General features: G+C 47.3%; 1 protein-coding gene and 2 long non-coding RNA genes across 4 annotated transcripts in view; 2 read left to right on the top strand and 1 right to left on the bottom strand.

Moving 5' to 3' along the window:
* LOC144390396 (uncharacterized) overlaps positions 1–18,463 on the top strand; it is a 265,667-nt gene that overhangs the window by 11,923 nt on the left and 235,281 nt on the right. The window lies entirely within an intron of this gene.
* LOC144390265 (protein NLRC3-like) overlaps positions 1–18,463 on the bottom strand; it is a 138,286-nt gene that overhangs the window by 49,376 nt on the left and 70,447 nt on the right. The window contains exons 1-6 of one of the 2 annotated variants that reach the window (XM_078096731.1): positions 3,907–5,379; positions 3,708–3,821; positions 2,899–3,018; positions 2,410–2,523; positions 372–450; positions 8–218 (exon numbers count right to left, since the gene is read on the bottom strand). In XM_078096731.1, coding sequence (XP_077952857.1) covers positions 8–218; positions 372–450; positions 2,410–2,523; positions 2,899–3,018; positions 3,708–3,821; positions 3,907–3,995 — 727 coding nt within the window. In that variant the 5' untranslated portion in view covers positions 3,996–5,379. Of the gene's footprint in view, positions 1–7; positions 219–371; positions 451–2,409; positions 2,524–2,898; positions 3,019–3,707; positions 3,822–3,906; positions 5,380–18,463 lie in introns of those variants that run through there. The other variant, XM_078096732.1, reaches the window with a different exon arrangement.
* LOC144390446 (uncharacterized) lies at positions 10,231–10,897 on the top strand. Its single transcript, XR_013454490.1, has 3 exons — positions 10,231–10,495; positions 10,579–10,696; positions 10,804–10,897. It is a non-coding gene; the product is annotated as an uncharacterized LOC144390446 (long non-coding RNA).

Genomic DNA, 18,463 nt, shown 5'->3' with positions numbered 1-18,463 from the left:
CTCTTACTGCTCTGCAGACGCTCAGCCAGCTGCTCCTGCTTCATTCTCCTCAGGAAGTGGACTGAGATCTTCACAAATGCCTCTCTGCTCCTCCTCTGCTCTTCATCCTGCACCTCCTCATCCTCTTTCTCTAAGCATTCTGGGTAATCTGAACTCACAACCTTCTGGATCTTCTTTAGCTCGTTCTTCACAAAAGTGAGGATGTTCTCCTCCAGCAGCTGGAACAGAACATTCTATGAATGACACCAACTAGAACATGGAAGCCACCATCAGGTCCATGTTGGACAGACGGACAATCCACTGGTCTACAAAGTGCAGCATGGAGATGATGGTGAACTGAGAGATGTTAAAGTAGTTGTACATGTACACACCATGAAGATGGAGTCCAGGTGTGTTTGATGCTGCTGGGCAGACGGACCTGTGGGAACCTCTGAGCTCTCCTGGTCCTCTCTGTGGAGGAACATGAACCATCAGCTCACATGGTGTTTGGACCATCAACACAATACAACATTAGTTAATGATATTGGCTTCTGTCATGATGGATCATGATGGAAACCAGATGCTGAAGACTGTCGATGATGATGGACAGTTTATTAGTTGATTGACAGTTAGTCATCAGTTTCATCTGGTTTTAGTTCTTACTGTGGGTCATAAAAACAACGTCTGCAGACCTCTGCATCTGGTACAAAGTCCTATGGAACTACTCCAAACCTCTTTAGTCCGTCCCCTGACCTCCAGAAGTCTCCTTAGATCTTCTGAAACTAATCTTGGACCTTTTCACAGAGTCTACTGACGATACTTTGTCCAAACCTCTGCATGGAGTCCAGAGACCAAGTCAGCTGGTCCACAGAGCACTGAGTTTATTCTAATCACATGTTCAGTCCCAGTCATCTGTCTCTAGAAACCTGCAGCTGTCTCCAGATGTGACCTCTGCTGATCCTGATGTGGAGGAACTAGCTCACATTGTGTTTACATCTGAGGATGTTTACAGTTAATGATTCACACTTAAACACACACAGACCAGTTAGATGATGGGTGTCTAACTCAAGGCCCGAGGGCCAAATCTGGTCTGCGGGGGGTCCAGTGCAGCCCGATGGATGACTTTACTATTGTCAGAATTACAGAAAGACACAAATTGCTTTTCTATAAAAGTAGCTGCTATTCCTAATCAGTCCACTGGGGGTCGCACTCTGTGAGTGAGCGCATGTGTTAGACCAGGGGGACCAGGGGCCTCATTTATAAAAGCTTGCGTAGGATTTGCTCCAGAAGTGGCGTACGGATGAAACGTAGGACGTGCGTACGCACAGAAATATTCAGACTTATAAAACGTCCTACGCAGTTTTCCCTTAATAAATCACAATCACTTCTAAATGCAGCGCAGCTTTTGCGGCTTCATGTCACACCCATAGTTGCCCATATATAGTCTGTGGAACGCCCACAAATGAATATTCATCGTTTGCGAAATCATGACAAACACTAAGAGGAAAACGAAGAAACGTAACTTCACTCAGTGTGAAGTGGAAATGATCATTGGGAGGTGGGAAGGAGAAGTAAGATGCTCTTTGGAGGACACAGTGACACTGATGCCAACAAGGCACCTGAGGGGCAAAAGGTTGCAGAGCGACGCTGCAGCCTCACAACCTCGGACCGAAATAAAGAAAAACTGGTCTGACATCAAAGTGGAAGCAAAAAAGCGTTTAGCGCGCCATCGCCAAGGTGTGTCTCCACGGGGGGTAAAGGGACACCGGAGCTGTCCCCTCCTGATGAGAGACTGGCGGCAGTGATTGGGGATCGGGGACAGGGTCTGGGCCAACATCGGCGTCAGGGGGTCGAGGCGCGTTTGGAAGCTGTGCCACATCATGTAGCACAGCACATGCAGCAAGATGTTTCACACCTTTTCAGGAGTAAACAACAACCTCCCTCCAGTGCAGTCGAGGCAGCACCATCCGCCCTTAAACAGGCCGATGGTGCGCTGCACTACAGCGCCAATCCTTCCATGTGCCACGTCTTCTAAGAGCGAAGATCAGCCATCAGCGTCATTACGCATTGTGACGGCATCATGGCGTTTTATTACCGTCCATCTGATTGCATCTGACAAGCAACAGCTGTGTTTAGAGGATGAATTTAACAACATGCCGATATTATTGCAGAACATATTACCACCTTTATTATATAACCAGATGTGACCTCTGCTGATCCTGATGTGGAGGAACTAGATCACATTGTGTTTACATCTGAGGATGTTTACAGTTAATGATTCACACTTAAACACACACAGACCAGTCAGATGAAGATAATGAGTTCTGTCATGATGGATCGTCATGGAAACAACACTTTAAACAATGAACAAACATTTATGTAATTCATGACTGAGGATCAGAACAGTTCTTCATCTGTTTAAGAACTTACTCTGGGTCATAAGAACGGCGTCCGTCTTTGAAGTTAAGCAGACGATCATTAGACCGATCACTCTTCATGGACAAACATCTGGGTTCAGGAGACGTTCCTCTCTGCTGATGTGAACTGAAAGAAACACTGAGATTACATCATCACATCATCATCTAATCATGAAGCATCAGCTCACATGGTGTCCGTCCTCACAGAGACCAAAACAAGGTAAAGGTCCATGACGTGAGGTCTGGATGTGGACCACATGACTCCCTGTAGTGGTTTAGGTCTACTGGTCCTGCTGGTCCCACTGAGAATCAACAGTTCAGTCTTTCAGCTCACTGTTTTCTTCACCAGTCAGTTTGGTTTAGTCCCAACAGGTCTCACCAAGTCCTCCATGGAGCTCTCCCTCCCTCACTGGACACTGCTGAAGGGCCCTGGAGCAAGAAACCCAGAACCTCCACCAGAGAGTCTGGTAGAAACACCTCATCATCAGCCTGAGACCCTCACCTTGCATCAACAGAGGGACCAACATCTTTGAAGTTTAGAGGAGGACTCATAGACCGGTTACTCTTCATGGACACACAGCTGGGTCCAGGTCCTGGTCCTGGTCTTGGTCTGTGATGAGTCCTGGGTCACACATAAAGAGTCAGAGTCTGTCCAACAGAAAGTCTGATAGAAACATCTGGGCTCTTTCTCAATATGCGGCCTGTTCTCGGGGAGTCTTCTTGAAATGACCCGCTGGTATTCAAGTTATACATGAGATGAAACTATACTATAATTCAGCTTATACACATACAGTATATATGTATATATACACATGAGATATAGACTATAACTAGGCTGCGTGTTCTTAACGTTTAATCTGTTGTCAGACTGATGTTCGTTCACCAGTAACGTTTCGTCTCTTTGAGATCAGAGTTTAGATTCATATCTGTTTAAATTAAACTTTAACATCTTGTCTGTATGCAGCTTGTTATTGTCTATTATTGTGCATTCAAAGGGACTCTGAGCTGTAATAATAATAAACACATATTTTCCAAATATGAATTATTGAGTATTTCTCCGTAAGATCTTTCACGTGTGGTCATCTACATGCATATATATATATATATATATATATATATACACACACACACACAATCAGACATACAATTAGCTCAAATATCTCAGTTATCAGATCAGACTTGCTGTCCAATCAATAAACAACTCAGCTGCTGTTCCACATGTGGAAATGAACGTTCTCTTGTACCTGTGAGTCCGTTCTCTCCGTCTCAGGTATTGAGGAAGGACCCTCATCATCAGCCTGAGACCCTCACCTTGCATCAACAGAGGGACCAACATCTTTGAATTCTATAGGAAGATTCATAGACTGGTTACTCTTCATGGACACACAGCTGGGTCCAGGTCCAGGTCCTGGTCTCTGATGGGTCCTGGTCACACATAGAAGCAGAGTCAGTGAGTCGAGACGTTGGGACATGGAGACGAGTGGAGGACAGTTGGAGATGGTCCTCTCACCTCTGAGCTTTGGTCTGGCTGTCATGTTCCCCACACAGAGGGGCTTCAGAGGGAGGGACTCCGTCCTCTGGGTCCTCAGCCTGATTCATAGCAGAGTCCACACCTTCACACCTTCACACCAACCTGCTGGCAGAGCTCACACGTTATTGACAAACCACCAATTTGGGTTTTTCCTATGAAGCCAAATGGAAGCGCAGCAGCTAAACCAGAAGTGCACATTTTCACAGTAAAAGTCCTGGAATGGAAGGTTTGTAGGGTATAAATGCGTCAGTGATCCAGCGTATAGCAGGGTAGCATATGAAGAAACGTTAGCTAGTGAATATAAATGGATCTCGGTTATTACAGATGTTTTTGTAGCCCAATTCAGTCCAAAGGTTTGGACACTTTCTCATTGAATCGAATGAGTAAACGTGTCCAAACGTTTGACTGTTCATCTCATTTAAGAACCAATCGGTGTGGTTGAGGTTTGGGCTTTGGGCCGTTTTACAACATGAATGCTTTGATGTGAACTATTCCATTGTAGCCCAGGCTGCATGTTTAGGCTCATTGTCCTCTTGTCCTCTATTTGGCTCCGTCCATCTTCCCCTCATTCATTGTCTCCTGGTCCTGCTTGTCAGTTCGGGTGGACTTCCTCCTCTTGGCAGGTTTGTGGCTGTTTAATCCTTCATGGACTTGAAAGCTAAAGAAGTTCTGCAGGTGTTGAGGAGCAGGGGGTGTCAGACCCAACTGCTCTGTGGAGGAACGGAACATGTTGAGGGAAAGAGGATGTTACGCTCAGCTAGTGTGGAGACACTCGTGGTGCTCTACAAGTATTTGTAGCTGTAAAACATTTGCCATATGAAACTCATAGAGGTGGATTTGACTTTGTTACCTTGAAGCTAAAGGAGGGGAATGATTCTGCTTTCATAGAAGCACAAGCACTCACTACCTGGAAGGGGATCGGATCATTGAAGCCTCTATTAAGGCCACCACAGTGTTCTCAGGATCAATGGACCTTTGACTGCTGATGAGAGGAAACTAATCAAAAGTACGCTGTGCATCCGCCCACAGCTCCAGAGGTCCCTCTGAGGTCACAGGTCACATGGCAGCAAAGAAGGACAGAGAACCAATCCTTCTCTTTTCTGCTCTCGTCTCGTGACATTTGGGAAAATGTGTCAAATGTTCTAGAGTCCAAATGTCTGAAGGCCGTAAAGTCACACGAGTCATTTTCTTTAGACCAACATTATATCTTCTCATCTTGGACCTTTGAGCTCTTTGGTCTACAGCTTGATTTAGGATGGAAGTGTAACAAAGAGACCTTGCTTTTTGCTTTAAATAGTCGTATTCTGCCCCCTAGTGGTGGAGATGTGAACACGTTTACTCTCCTTAAAGTGTCTCTGAGCACTGAAGCAACACAACAATACTGGAAATAAATATCAGAGCCAACAGCAACGAGTCTGCCACCACAAACTGTGTCATTACCTACAGTAATAAATGTGTTGTTACTATATTAATAACTATATTGCATCAAACAGCGCACAGATGAATGAGTATCTGTGTACATGGATGAATGTAAACGTGTCTGCGTGTAGTCAACTGCTGTTGTTAACACACGATGACGTTTCATATTCATTCTTCTAATGTTACTCTGCTATATTATAGATATTGTTGCGTCACAGACGGATTTCTATCGTACAAACGTTCTATTGCGTTTTACTGTTAAAATGTGCGCACTTCCGGTTTAGCGGCTGCGCTTCGGTTTCGTTTTAAAAGGAACAAACAAAAAGGGATTTACAGAAAAACAGATCGGTCGTTTTTCGTGTTTGGATTTGGACAGAAAAGGACATTTACTCTTTTGGTTTAAAGCGAAAAAACTAAAATAAAACGGTGTTATTTCCGTATTTTCGTTTGATTTCCGTATTTTTCGTCTAAACGGTAAAGGAACTTTGCAAAGGTTGACGGCCCGTTAACACACAAACACACAGTAAACACACGCTGTGTGTCACGGGACATACTCACACGATGTGACACTTTAAGACGTTAAAGTGAAGCTTGGTGACTTTCTACGCGTCTCCCTCACGTCTTCTTCTTCTTCTTCTTCTTCTTCTTCCGCTTTGTTCTGGCGGGTCGCAACCAGCGTCACGTGACCAGGTGCATCGCGCCACCTGCTGGACCGGAGTGTGCAGGTTCAGGGTTTATTGCTCAGCCTGCCGCTGTTACCTGGATCCTACGACCTGGTCCCGTCTCTTCTATGAGACGCATCAGGGGTCTAAAGCAGTCGGGCCCACCCTGCTCCACTGACACGACTCCCTCCACACTCCACTTCCGTCCCCATCCCTTCATAATGAGAGTCTCTGTCCTCTCCACCAGACCTCCTTGTAGAAACATCTCGTTTTAGCAGCTCCGTTCACCGGAACATGGAGGAGAAACACACAGAAACGGAAGCGAAAAGACTCCGAAGGCTCGTGTTGCTGTAAACGTCTTCCGGATGTAAGTTAGTTCAACGTGAGAGCCGATAAACCGCTACGGTCTCCTGATGAGACAACATGTCCAAAGGGCTCAGAGTGTGATTGTTATCAGACACGTTGGTTCTTCAGGTGATTTCGTGTTGCCGAATAACAGATGAGCTCCGCGTGGTTCACAAAGGCTCTTCTACTTGATGTTAGTGGTGATGTTTGGGCCGGTTAGGCAGCAGCGTTTGTTTAATTCAACCCTTTCTGAACAGAGTTCTGCAGCACACGTCACCGTCAGGCTGAGCGCTTATAAGCAGCTGCTTGGTTTGCCCACGTGGGGGCGCTGTGGCCCACAGAGCCACCGGTTAGTTCTGTGACGTCACATAAGTGCGTTTTAAGTGTTTCAAAGACACTAGAACACAACACACTGAACTAAACCAGAGACGTGTGTGGGACGACGTCCTGTAAGAGGACAACGAGGGAACTCGTGTTGATGTCCAGCAAGGGGACGTTGTCCCTCCAGATGTTAGTCCATCGTGTCCAGAGGCGCTGACGTTCTCAGTGAACTACAAGCAGGAAGTGAACTAATCCCACATGTGCTGCTGCTCGATGACTGAACCTGTTGTTGTGAACAAGAAGAGGCTCTTTAGTCACCAAAGAACAACAGTTACTTCATTATCGTGGCTCCACTGACCTGTGATTGACAGGTGACATCACGTCTCTACCTGAGTTAAGACAATGACGTCACTACAAGGCTTACCGCTACTTGAGCTTATCTGCATGGCCTCAGCGCGCTGCATCGTGCCGCCTTCATTCACGTGTCATTCAACATGATTGACAGCTGTATGAACAGCAGCTGAGGGGCGCGGAGACGTTCCTGCAGCAGGAAGAACGGAGAGAACTCAGAGCACCAGTAAAGGTCTTCAGGGAGCCCCGGTGGTGGAGCTCAGTGGTTCCATTAGCGCCTCGGTCCAGGGGAAGCTTCAGGAGAACGGCTGGTCATGGACGGGTAATAAGCAGCAACAGAAACATACGAGAAGACTGTCCACAGCTGCATCATGAGGGACCTCTGTCCTCGTGTCCCCTGTTGACTGGACGACACGTGGAAGCAGCTGAAGGTCCTGATCTCCACGCTGCTCGTATTAACCTCCCAACGTGGGGCCCTTTCTCAACGATGGGACGCAGAGGACGGACTTGCGTTCTGGGGAGAACAGACTCGGGGGTCCTGACTCACGGGGACAACAGAGGACGCTCATTTCATGGGACAGCAGCTGCCTCGATGACGTCAGCTGCTCTGAAACATTTGAATACGCTTCTTGACTGTCGGGTGTTTAACTATCACGCTTTAGTTTGCTTCTCATTTCAAATAGAAACGCTGTGTGTGACGGAGCAGCAGAGGAAACTAATTCACAGTAAATATAAATATCAGACATGAAAGTGTCTCAATGGAGCAGATCAGAGTTGTTAGAGCCTCGAGGGGCGAAGAGCAAAGAGGAAAAGGGCGGCGTTTACCCTGAACACCCGTCCACAGCAGCACAGAGAGAACGGCCCCCCCTCACCCACTGAGGGACACCGTGCACATCAGGAGCCCAACGACACGACCAACGTCCAACAAACAGGCGTTTAAAAAGGGCGGCAGTGCTACTTTCTGCACGGACGCTTCAGCTTCACCATTGGTGAGATGCTCTGTGTTTCAGTGTGTGTGTGTTACTCAGCTTCATTGTGTTCTATTTGTAGCCGTTTACCTGCTTCATCTTCCTCCGGCTGGATGTAGCGTGTCCTTCAAGACAAACACACAAAGTGAAACTATGTCTTTGTGATGACGGCTTTAAAGCAACATTTAGTGGCTTCGATGAAACGTCTCACTGTCTCTTGACTGTAGAACACGAGACATAATCTACACGTCCACAAGGAGACACGTCCTGGCTCGACTGCTTTCTGTCCCAACATGTTTTACTGCTCATCAGTAGCTGAAACATGCCTCTGAAACAGCTAATAGGACGTTTAGATCAGACGGTTTGATTGTCAACGTGTCACTGGCAGTGATTGACAGCTGTGTTGGAGACTCCAGGCTCTGATTGGTGGCTTTCCTTTGGGCGCAGTGAAACGTGCCAAAGGCCATTAGGAGCACTAAGCGCAGGCCGAGCATCCTGATCACCATCACTTTTGCCTTGTTGACAAGTCGTCTTTTCCTCCTGCAGGAAATCCATATGGAGTGTGTTGGAATGAGTGCGAGCTCCAGTTTTGACAGGAGACGCTCCAACGTTTGAGGCCGGAGGACACGCTGTGGAGAACCATGATGTCCACTTTAGGAAAAAGATATTCATTGACTGCTGTAAAACGTCTCTAGCGTGTTGTGGGGGATATTAGCTTATAAAAACAACAACATGTGAAGATAGTTCTTTCAATCTTGTGTCAAATCAAAACTGAATCATTTTGACTGCAAACCCTTGATGCTGCTTTTAATATTACATGTATTTGTAAAGAAAGTTTAATTCAGTAGATATTTAGCTAACTTTTAAATATTTTCCAATGATGAGTTTATTCAGTTATGACATCATAGCATTATTATCATTATTATCTCATCAGAACTTTGATTGGACTCTGCAGTGTTTTTTAAAGGTTGTTAACAGAAAACGCTGATACCAGCTATCTAATGGCAGCTAATGTGCTACTCAGCTAACGGTGATTTACAGCAATGACTCATAGTGAAAGTAAAACGGAAGTGACATAGATCTCACGTGAGGGGTTTCCACAGCCATTTGTGAAGAAGACAGAGAGGGACATTGTCTGTCTTCATGTACCACTTGCACACCTCAGGTACCGTTAATCCGATCCGTTCATCCTGCTCCATCAGTTCTGGGGATTCACAACGGTCAACAGGGACGAAATCCAGCCGATCCAAGGACGAAAAGTGGAACCAATCAGACGTGGAGATGCCGGTGGCTGGCGAGCGAGGAAGTTCACGTCCACGATGTTTGATTCACGCGCATCAACCGGATTTGCCGCCAAACTCTTTGTCTTGTAGCTCTGGTTTTGCTGAAGCATCAACCAGAAGAGAAAAGGGGCGTGTCTAGAGGAAGCAGGTGAGGAGGCGTGGCCGTTCATCCTGCTCCATTCCTACACAGCTGATCCACATTCCATGATCCACCCCTGCAGTATTTAGAGCCGGGCTGTTCACCTCTCCAGTGGCACCTTGTTAATACTCCTACGTGGTAACGTGGCTCAGTAGCTCTGCTCGTGTTGTCCAGCAAACTCCTGTTCTGTAGTTCTTTCTGTGTGACTTCAGTTCCTCTGAGCACATTCTGCTGTTTACTAGTGACGGCCAGATGAAGCCAGATGAAGCTTTATGAAGCTTTATGAAGCTTTATGAAGCAGTGAAGCTTCATGAAAAATATGGTTGTACTTTTGTTTTTAGCTGATGGAGCCATCTGCTTACTTGAATTATGTTTTTGTTTCTTTATTTGAAAAAACACAGATGGAGGAGCCACAAAATTCAACATGGACCATTTTCTTGGGGCATCAATGTCTTTTTTCACATTTCCAAAGTCCTCATATTATCTGTCAAAGGTCACAGCAGCTATTTATTATATAGCTGCTGTGACCTTTTTACAACTGACAAGTAATTCTGTTTACGTGTTTGTTGTATTTATGTTTAACACTAATAATCTATATGTTTCTATATGTTCATGTATTACTCAGTTGGTGATGGGGGAAGGCAGAGGCAGCACCCAGACGCAGAGCTTGAAAACAAAAAGACTTTAATAGTCAAAATTAGTGACGTTACCAGATGTGCCGACGCCTCGCGCGTGTCGAGTAACTGAGGGGGCGTGTCCTCGCAGCGCGTACCGAGGCTCGCTTCATTTAGGGGAGGAGCCATAAACGATGGCGTCCGAAGCCTCGCTGCCCGGCGGGACCACGTGACGCTTCGGGAAGGGCTTCAGATTTACTTCCATGTATAAACCCCTCAGGCTCCATTCAAGATGTGGGTTGTTGGTGGAGAGTTGGTCAGTTAGAGTTTGGATGGTTCGGATAGTTTATATCGTTTGGAGAGTTTAGAGAGAGATAGTTGAGAGTGAGGAGAGAAGGACAGGTGATAAGATGGAGCCAGCTAGGAAGAGGAGGACTTCCTCTGTGATTAGATCACTCCTAATAAGGTGAGCTGAATCTCACTCTATTTCAGACACATTAGGTTTGCTTATCAAGAACTGTATTTTTCAGTTTCTTATTTGATTCAAAGGTGAGGTGTTTATTGTGCTCCGAGGAGTTTGGGTGCAATAACAGCACCTCCTCCATGCTGAGGCCTCACCGTGCCTTGCATGAGAATAAGGAGGAAACTGGAGCTTCACCCAGCCAAGGTAAGTCATTACAATATTACAAATGCACCAACACAATTATTCACTGTTGTTCATTGTGCAAATAAAGACAGGTAACAGACACTGTATTCATTCTCTTTTAAAACAAGAGCTGGATGAAGCCTCGTCTCCATGACAGCGAAGGACACGCAGCCCTTCAGTATTGTGGATGATTCAGGGCATTTGTGTCCAAACTGGATCCTCATCGTGTTCTCCCTACAAGGCAGGTATGTGTGGGTGCATGAAACACATGAGTACTTCATTGTCTCACAGTTCAGCACTAGATGTGTTTTCCTTTAGGCTCTGCAGGCCGTGGTGGAGGCTGAGGAGGAGTCAGCTAAGGAGAAGGCTAAAGTGGAAAAGGTGGCTGCTGTTAGCCTTACTTCTGACATGTGGACATCCATCAGTATGGATGCCTACCTGGCTGTAAGGTGCCACTTTGTGGGGGAGAAAACCACACTGGGTTCAGTGCTTCCCCCGATCACACACTGCTGAACATTCTGCTTATGTTGTAAAGTTGTAAATATAGTCAAGAAGAGTGCTTTGCAAAGGCGTCTGTTCTCTAATCTCTGTGCTGCTGAGGGAGAAGAACACACTGGGCTACTGGACCATTCTGAGGGGCGACGGCTTTCACGGGGAACTACGCAAATCTATTGGGGAGTTTTTACTTTTCCAAAAGCGCACAGAGCTGGCTGCACTTTTCACTGACAATGTGTCACCAAACTTTCATATCTTGCTGACGTTTTCGCTGAGTTGAACCAACTAAACAGTTCCATGCAAGGTGGCGATACACACGGCATCAGCTGTGTGACAGAATGGAAGGCTTTCTCATCGGGGAGGGAATATCTTCCATGTTTCTGTCAGTGGATGAGCTGGGGGATTCTGCTGTGCTCTCGCCTCCCGCAACACGCGCAGTTCTTGTGGAGGCGCTGGAAGGACAATGTGGGAAGTACTTTTCTGAGGCTGACTCCCGGCGCAGGGACAAGGCCTGGATACAGTTTCCATCCAGAGACAACGCAGCAGACGGCACACGCCTGACAGTGACAGAGGAGGATCAGCTCATCCAACTATCCACTGACCGTACGTTCAGAAACATTTACCAAACCAAACCACACAGTTCTGGATCTCCAGCCACAAAGACTTTCCACAACCAAAAGCAATGATGAGCCTTTTGCCCTTTGCAACAACTTATCTTTGCGAAAGTGGATTTACCAGCGAGGGTGAACTGGAAAAAAAGTGAAGCCCTCGCTGTCGGTGAATGGCGTGGCGGCCTCCCAGTTCTTCCCCAAAGCCTAGTGTGGAGGAAAGATGGTTTTAAATACCTGGGGATTTATCTAGGACAAGAGAGCATCGTCCAGAAGAACTGGGAGGGCGTCACAGAGAAGATAGAGGGGAAACTTTCCAAATGGAAATGGCTGCTCCCTCAAATGTCTTTTAAAGGTAGAGTTTTGGTTTTAAACAACCTGATTGCATCCCAGCTGTGGCACCGTCTTACCTGCCTGGACCCTCCCTCAGGCTTCCTCGCCAACTTACAGAAGAAAATGGTGGATTTCTTTTGGGGGGTCTACACTGGGTGCCACAAGGGGTGCTGTTTTTAGCCAGAGAGGAGGGGGGACAGGGCCTCGTCCACCTGGCCAGCCGGACGACCACTTTTAGACTCCAGTTTTTACAGAAATATCTCACAGGTCCGGAGTTTTTAGTATGGAGGGACGTGGCCAGCTGCATTTTTAGACGTGCAAACAACCTGGGGCTGGATACTGCTCTGTTTTTAATTGATTCTAAATTTTTAAAGTTAAATGGGCTACCTCCGTTTTATCAGGGTGTTTTTAAGTCTTGGGCCCTTTTTAATCATAAAAGGTGCCCACAGTCTTTCTCTCTGTACTGGTTGTTGAGAGAACCTTTGATCTACAGAGCCAGGCTGGACATCAGCAGCAGTGGTACCCCAGGCCTGATGGGGGCGCTGCTGAAAGCACGAGTCCTGTGCCTGCAGCAGCTGGTGGACGCAGTGGGGCCGACGCTGAGCGACGCCCCGGCCCTGGGCTCTCTGCTGGGGCTGCACTCCGTCCGGATGGCGAGGAGGCTCCTGGAGCTGTGGAACCAGAGGCTGACTGAGGAGGAAAGGAGCCACCTCACAGACTACAGCCAGAAAGACGTGGAGCCGGACCCTGCAGACCCCTCCCCCGAGATCTACCTGAGCCCAGGACTAGGGGAACTCACCGGCCCCCTGCTCGCCACAACACGCCCCAAAGCGCTGACATTGCACGAAGCAGACAAGAAGACTCTGTATTTTAACTGCGTGAAGAGCATAAACCGGTCCGGACTGTGCGACAGGCTCCCCACTGTGTGGTCCAACAGACTGGGACAAAATGGACCGGGCCCACAGTGGAGGATTTTATACAAACCTCCCCTCAAGAAACGGACTGCCGACCTCCAGTGGAGAATTTTACACGGTGCTGTCGCCTCCAACGCTTTTATTTCTGTTATTAATCCCACTGTTCTGAGCAAATGCCCCTTCTGTGACCTCCGAGAGACTATTTATCATGTTTTTACAGAGTAAGAGACTTACGAGTTTCTTCTCTCTTTTAACATCGGTTTTTAGTCTTTTTAATGTGGTTTTTACTGAAAAGATTTTTATCATGGGAGCTGCCTACAAAAAAGCAGAAAAAGAAAAATGGCAGCTCCTCAACTATCTTTCAGGGGAAGCCAAAATGGCCATTTATCTAAGCAGGAAGGCCAGAGTGAAGGACGGAGAGGGGCAGGAGGCCAGAGCAGTGTGGCTGGTGAACATCAGGGCCAGGCTCTGGCTAGAGTTCCGCTTTTATAAACACATTGGAGACGTAGACACTTTTAAACAACGCTGGTGTTTTAATAATGTTGTGTGCTCAGTGGAAAAGAATGAATTGGTGTTTGCTCCCGTTTTTATGGCATGAAATATAATTTTGCTTTGTTTGTTTTGTTTTGTTGTTGCTTTGTCTTGTTTTTTTTTAACAAAGGAAGGAAATCTGTGACCTTTTTTAACACATTGACAAAGTTGTTGAAATATGTAAAATAAATTGTTTTTCTAAAAAATCAAAAAATCTCTCTCTCTGTCTCTCTCTCTCTCTCTCTCTCCCTCTCTCTCTCTCTCTCTGAGTGAAGGAGGTTTGCTCGAGCAGAGCGTGTTGCTGAGAGCGGTTTAGGTTTGTTTCGAGCGTATTTTTCCACTGGTGGATGTGAGATAGACATAGTTTGATTGTAGCGCATAAGTATGTTAGTGGTTGAGTGGACTTGTTGGGGGGCTTGTTTTCCTAAAGTGTGCGTTTCTTTGCAGCCGATCAGCTGTCGCTGGTCGGCATGCTGAACGCCACTATGGAACTGACCCGCCTGGCGAGGAAACACGGCGTCAGGATCGCACCGGGTTCTTCGTGCTCGGTGGAGGAATGCGGCTTGGCCGCGGGGAGAGTGGTCGGCCACGGCAGCGTGAAATCCGCCGCCCGCATGAATAACGCGTGGTGATTTTTCTAGGGAGCGTTGAGAAAGCCAACGTGGTGGTAGAGGAGGGGATCGTGGTGGACGACACGCTGGTGCCCGTCCTGCCTCTCACCACACCAGCCACCAGAGTCACGCTGTCCAACGTTCCTCCGTCTATCAGAGACGAGGCGCTGATTAAGGAGCTGGAGAGGCACGGAAAGATTATGTCTCAGATCAGGAAAGTGCCTTCGGGGTGCAGATCCCCTCTCCTGAGGCATGTGGTGTCACACAGGAGAACACTTCTCATGATATTAAATGACAGAGACAAGGATCTCAACTTGGTTTTCAGGATTAGAGTAGATGGTTTTGACTACGACCTCGCGACCTCGGAAAACACCAAATGTTTTAGCTGTGGGGAGGAGGGACATCTCAGCAGGAAATGTCCAGCAAAGACCTCCTCTGTCCAGAACATTAGGGGAGGGGACAATGGGAGGGAAGGACAGGAGGGGGATGGCAAAGCGCAGCAGGGAAGTAGGGACAAGACCGGAGGGGTCCAGCAGGTTAGTCAGGAGGGGGGGGGGGGTGACAGGCGAAGCCCGGAAGGAGGGTGAGGAGGGAACTGGTGAGGTTGAGCGGGGGGGTAGGGAGGGTGAGGAGGGACAGGTGAGGTTGAGCGGGGGGGTAGGGAGGGTGAGGAGGGACAGGTGAGGTTGAGCGGGGGGGTAGGGAGGGTGAGGAGGGACAAGTGAGGTTGAGCGGGGGGGTAGGGAGGGTGAGGAGGGGACCGGTGAGGTTGAGCGGGGGGGTAGGGAGGGTGAGGAGGGACAGGTGAGGACCACTACTAGACGGAGCACAGGAGAAGCTGGACCTGCACGCTGCAAAAGGGAAGGCAATCTATGCGCGGTGTGTTAAAGTATTGAAGTGGAGGAAGCTGAATGGGAGAGCAGACACATGTGGAGAAAAGAGCTGGTATAAACACTGGCAGCAAAGTGGGATGGAAAGTTTTATACAAACCTCCGATCAAAAAGAGAACTGGTGACTTACAATGGAGGATTTTACATGGCGCGATTGCTGTAAACGCTTTTATTTCTGTTATCAACCCAGATGTAGCCAGACACTGTCTTTTTTGTGGCGAAGTAGAGACTGTTTTTCACTGTTTTTATTATTGCAAGAGGCTCTACTCCCTCTTCAATGCACTGCAGGATGTTTTTAACCGTTTTGAGGAAAGATGGTCTCAGAACACCTTCATAGTAGGTGTCAGCTACAATAAAAAACACGCCACAAAATGGAAGCTGCTCAACTTTATAGTAGGAGCAGCTAAACTTGCAATTTATTGTAGCAGGAAGAACAGAGTAGAGGGCAGGGCCGGACAAGAGGCACTCCCGGCCTTCGTGTCCCTGGTCAAGGCCAGAGTCTGGGTCCATTTCAGGTTTTTCAAAAGTATGAACAACGTAGATGAGTTCATTGGAAAGTGGTGCTTCAAGGAGGCCATCTGCTGTGTTAGTGGAGATGACCTAATCTTTAGGCCACCTTTCTAGCTCCTTTTGAGGAGACATCGCTTTGTTTGGTTGTGTTTTATGGTCATGGAAAATGATCAATGTTTTATGTATTGCGAGTCCTTGATTTTGTATAAATAAAGGTTTTTCAAAAATCCAAAAAAAAAAAATCTCTCTCTGTCTCTGAGTGATGGAGTGTCGAGCGTGGAGCTGAGAGCGATACCGTTTTTTCCGTGTTCTACAAGTCAATGTGGGGAACGTAGAGAGTTTGTGTGGACTTGTTTTTTAGAGCTTGGTGTTTTGCAGCCGATCGGCTGGCGCTGGTTGGCGTGCTCAACGCCGCCATGGACCTGACCCCACTGGGAAGGGGATGTGGTTGAGGAGGTGGGGGCGGTGGGGACAGATGCGGCCCGGGTGAATGCTGAAGGGCCAGTAGAGGCGGGCAGTGGGGGGGACATGGACTTTGTGCGTTTTGTGGAAATCGTCTGTGTTCACACCCGTTAGAACGTTTGATTGACTTCATATTCAACAACATCGTCAATAAATACACGTCTTATGGAAGTAAAAAGTCAAAGAAAGCCATCTGCAGTGATCATACAGGTATACATACATGTACATCAGGACCATCATTTTGGATCGTTGAGAAGTAACATTGTTTCTAAGAAGAAAGAAGAGGTTCCATTCAGCAACGCAACGTAAACACCACAGTTACTGCATTCAACCAGCTGAGCCCAAAAGGAGAAGGTTTCCTCATCTGCTTGGACTTTAGCTTCTAAGTCAGTGATGGGCAACTTAAATGATGGAGGGGGACACAATTTTTCATCAGCGCTACCAGTGGGCCACATAGCACAGTGCACTTCCTAACCAGATTTATAACAATAATAAATAAATGTGTATATGTCGGTATGTTTATTGAACCAACATAATCACAGCATCTTAATATATTTCATGCTCAAATGCATAACAGATCTTCTTAAACAACAAAAGCTTTGAAGCAAACAAATAAACAACCTGTCATTCATAAAAATGCCAAATCCCTGCATACCTGCTCTACCTCCCCCCTAGCATGACTGGTTCTCCTTTAATGAGAAGCTTGTGGCTTTGCCTGTTGGCGCACAATAGAGTGGATATCAATGTCAATCTTCTCATCAGATAAAAAAAAAGAATCATCCGTGAGCCTGTTTCTCTTTCGACTTGAAAAAACTGTTCTCACGAATGGATGTGCTCCCAAACATACTGGTCATTGAGAGAGCAAAATCTCGGAGGAGTGGGAAGCGGCGTTCAGTCAGCAGACTCCAAAACGGAATTCCCTTCTCATTGCGCCTCGCCTGAAAAAACGGATCAGACTGCAGGTCGCAAAGTTCAAGCTGCAATTCAGAAGGTTGCTCGCTGACAGCGGCGGAGAGGGGGTCCACGAAGAGCGCCATCTGTGGCTGCATTGCGTCGTCGTGGCGCTGGGGTTAGAGAAGGTGTGCTGGGAAGCACAAGGTTGGTGGTTCGAGTCCAGGCTGCCCCATGTTCCATGTCGAAGTGTCCCTGAGCAAGAGACCCGACGCCTAATTGCTCCCTGGACAAAAATGTGGTTTATGTAAGTCGCTTTGGATGAAAGCGTCTGCTAAATGTAATGTGATCTGTTCAGGTCATTGAGGTGTGCAGTAATGCCAGTAAGGAATGTCGCACAGAAACGCCGGCTCTTTGAGTTTCCTGCAGTAAGCACTCATATCACCACGCTGTCTTCCACAAACACTGGAATTTTGGAGCGCAGTGCAGAAAATCGCTCAAGACACTTCCCCCGACTCATCCATCGGACCTCTGTGTGCATTTGTAAATCCACACCGTAAGTCACCAAGTCCGTAACATGGTTAAAGTTCAGTGTCTTGGCGCAGAGGGCCTCCTGTAGGAATAAATAAAGTAACCGTTAAAATGTCCCTATGTTTGTCCTGCATGTCACCCAAAATCAAAAGGACTACTCCCTCCCCTGGTGTATGATACAGGGCATTATAGGGCAGTTCACTCCGCTTTGTTGAAGGAGCCCTGCGAATCCGGTGCGTCTCCCCTGCATCGCTGGTGCGCCGTCCGTAACAACAGCCGATAGTTTGTCCAAGCCACGTTAATGCAACACTACTAACGGCGTTGAATATATCCGTGCCCTTGGTGGTATCGTGCAAAGACACCATCTTTAGTAACTCCTCGTGCACTTCAACCGAACGGTCAACGGTCCTTGTGAAAATCAGCAGCTGGCTGACGTCCATCACATCTGTACGTTCATCCAAGGCCAGGGAGAAGTACTTGCAGTCATGCATAACCTGTTTCATCTTCCCCTCGACATGATCATTAATGTCAAAAATTCTACGAGTCACTGTGCGACGAGACAAAGAGACCGTATCAACATTTTTAACCAGGTTAGTGTCACCAAACGCTCTGGCCGTTTCCACGGCACATCTCTTCACAATCACGCCATCGGACAAGGGCTTCTTTGCTTTAGCGCAACAGCATTCGGCGCCGTGAGTGCAGCCTCCTGTGTGGTTGTGGCTCCGGTAAAAGAAAATTCTGTTGTTTGTGTACTTTTGATTTGAGGTCGGCAATGAGAGCAGCCCTGGCAGCTTCAGTATACTTCTCGTATTTAACCTTGTGCAAGGTGTTGTAGTGGCAACTTAGGTTATAATCTTTCATGGCTGATAACGTCTCCAAGCAAACTAGGCACATGGGTTTGCCTTTAAATTCAGTGAACAGATGATCCACTTCCCATTTCACCTGAAAGACACAATTTTCTTGATCGAGTTTTCTCTTCGCGTTGCTTTTCGCCGTGGCTTGACCTCTCTTC

Source organism: Gasterosteus aculeatus, chromosome 21 (genome assembly GCF_964276395.1).
Source record: "Gasterosteus aculeatus chromosome 21, fGasAcu3.hap1.1, whole genome shotgun sequence".
In the NCBI taxonomy this organism is placed as follows: Eukaryota; Metazoa; Chordata; class Actinopteri; order Perciformes; family Gasterosteidae; genus Gasterosteus; species Gasterosteus aculeatus.
The sequence above is the reverse complement of the archived record's forward strand: the minus strand, read 5'-3'. Positions and strand labels throughout refer to the sequence as shown.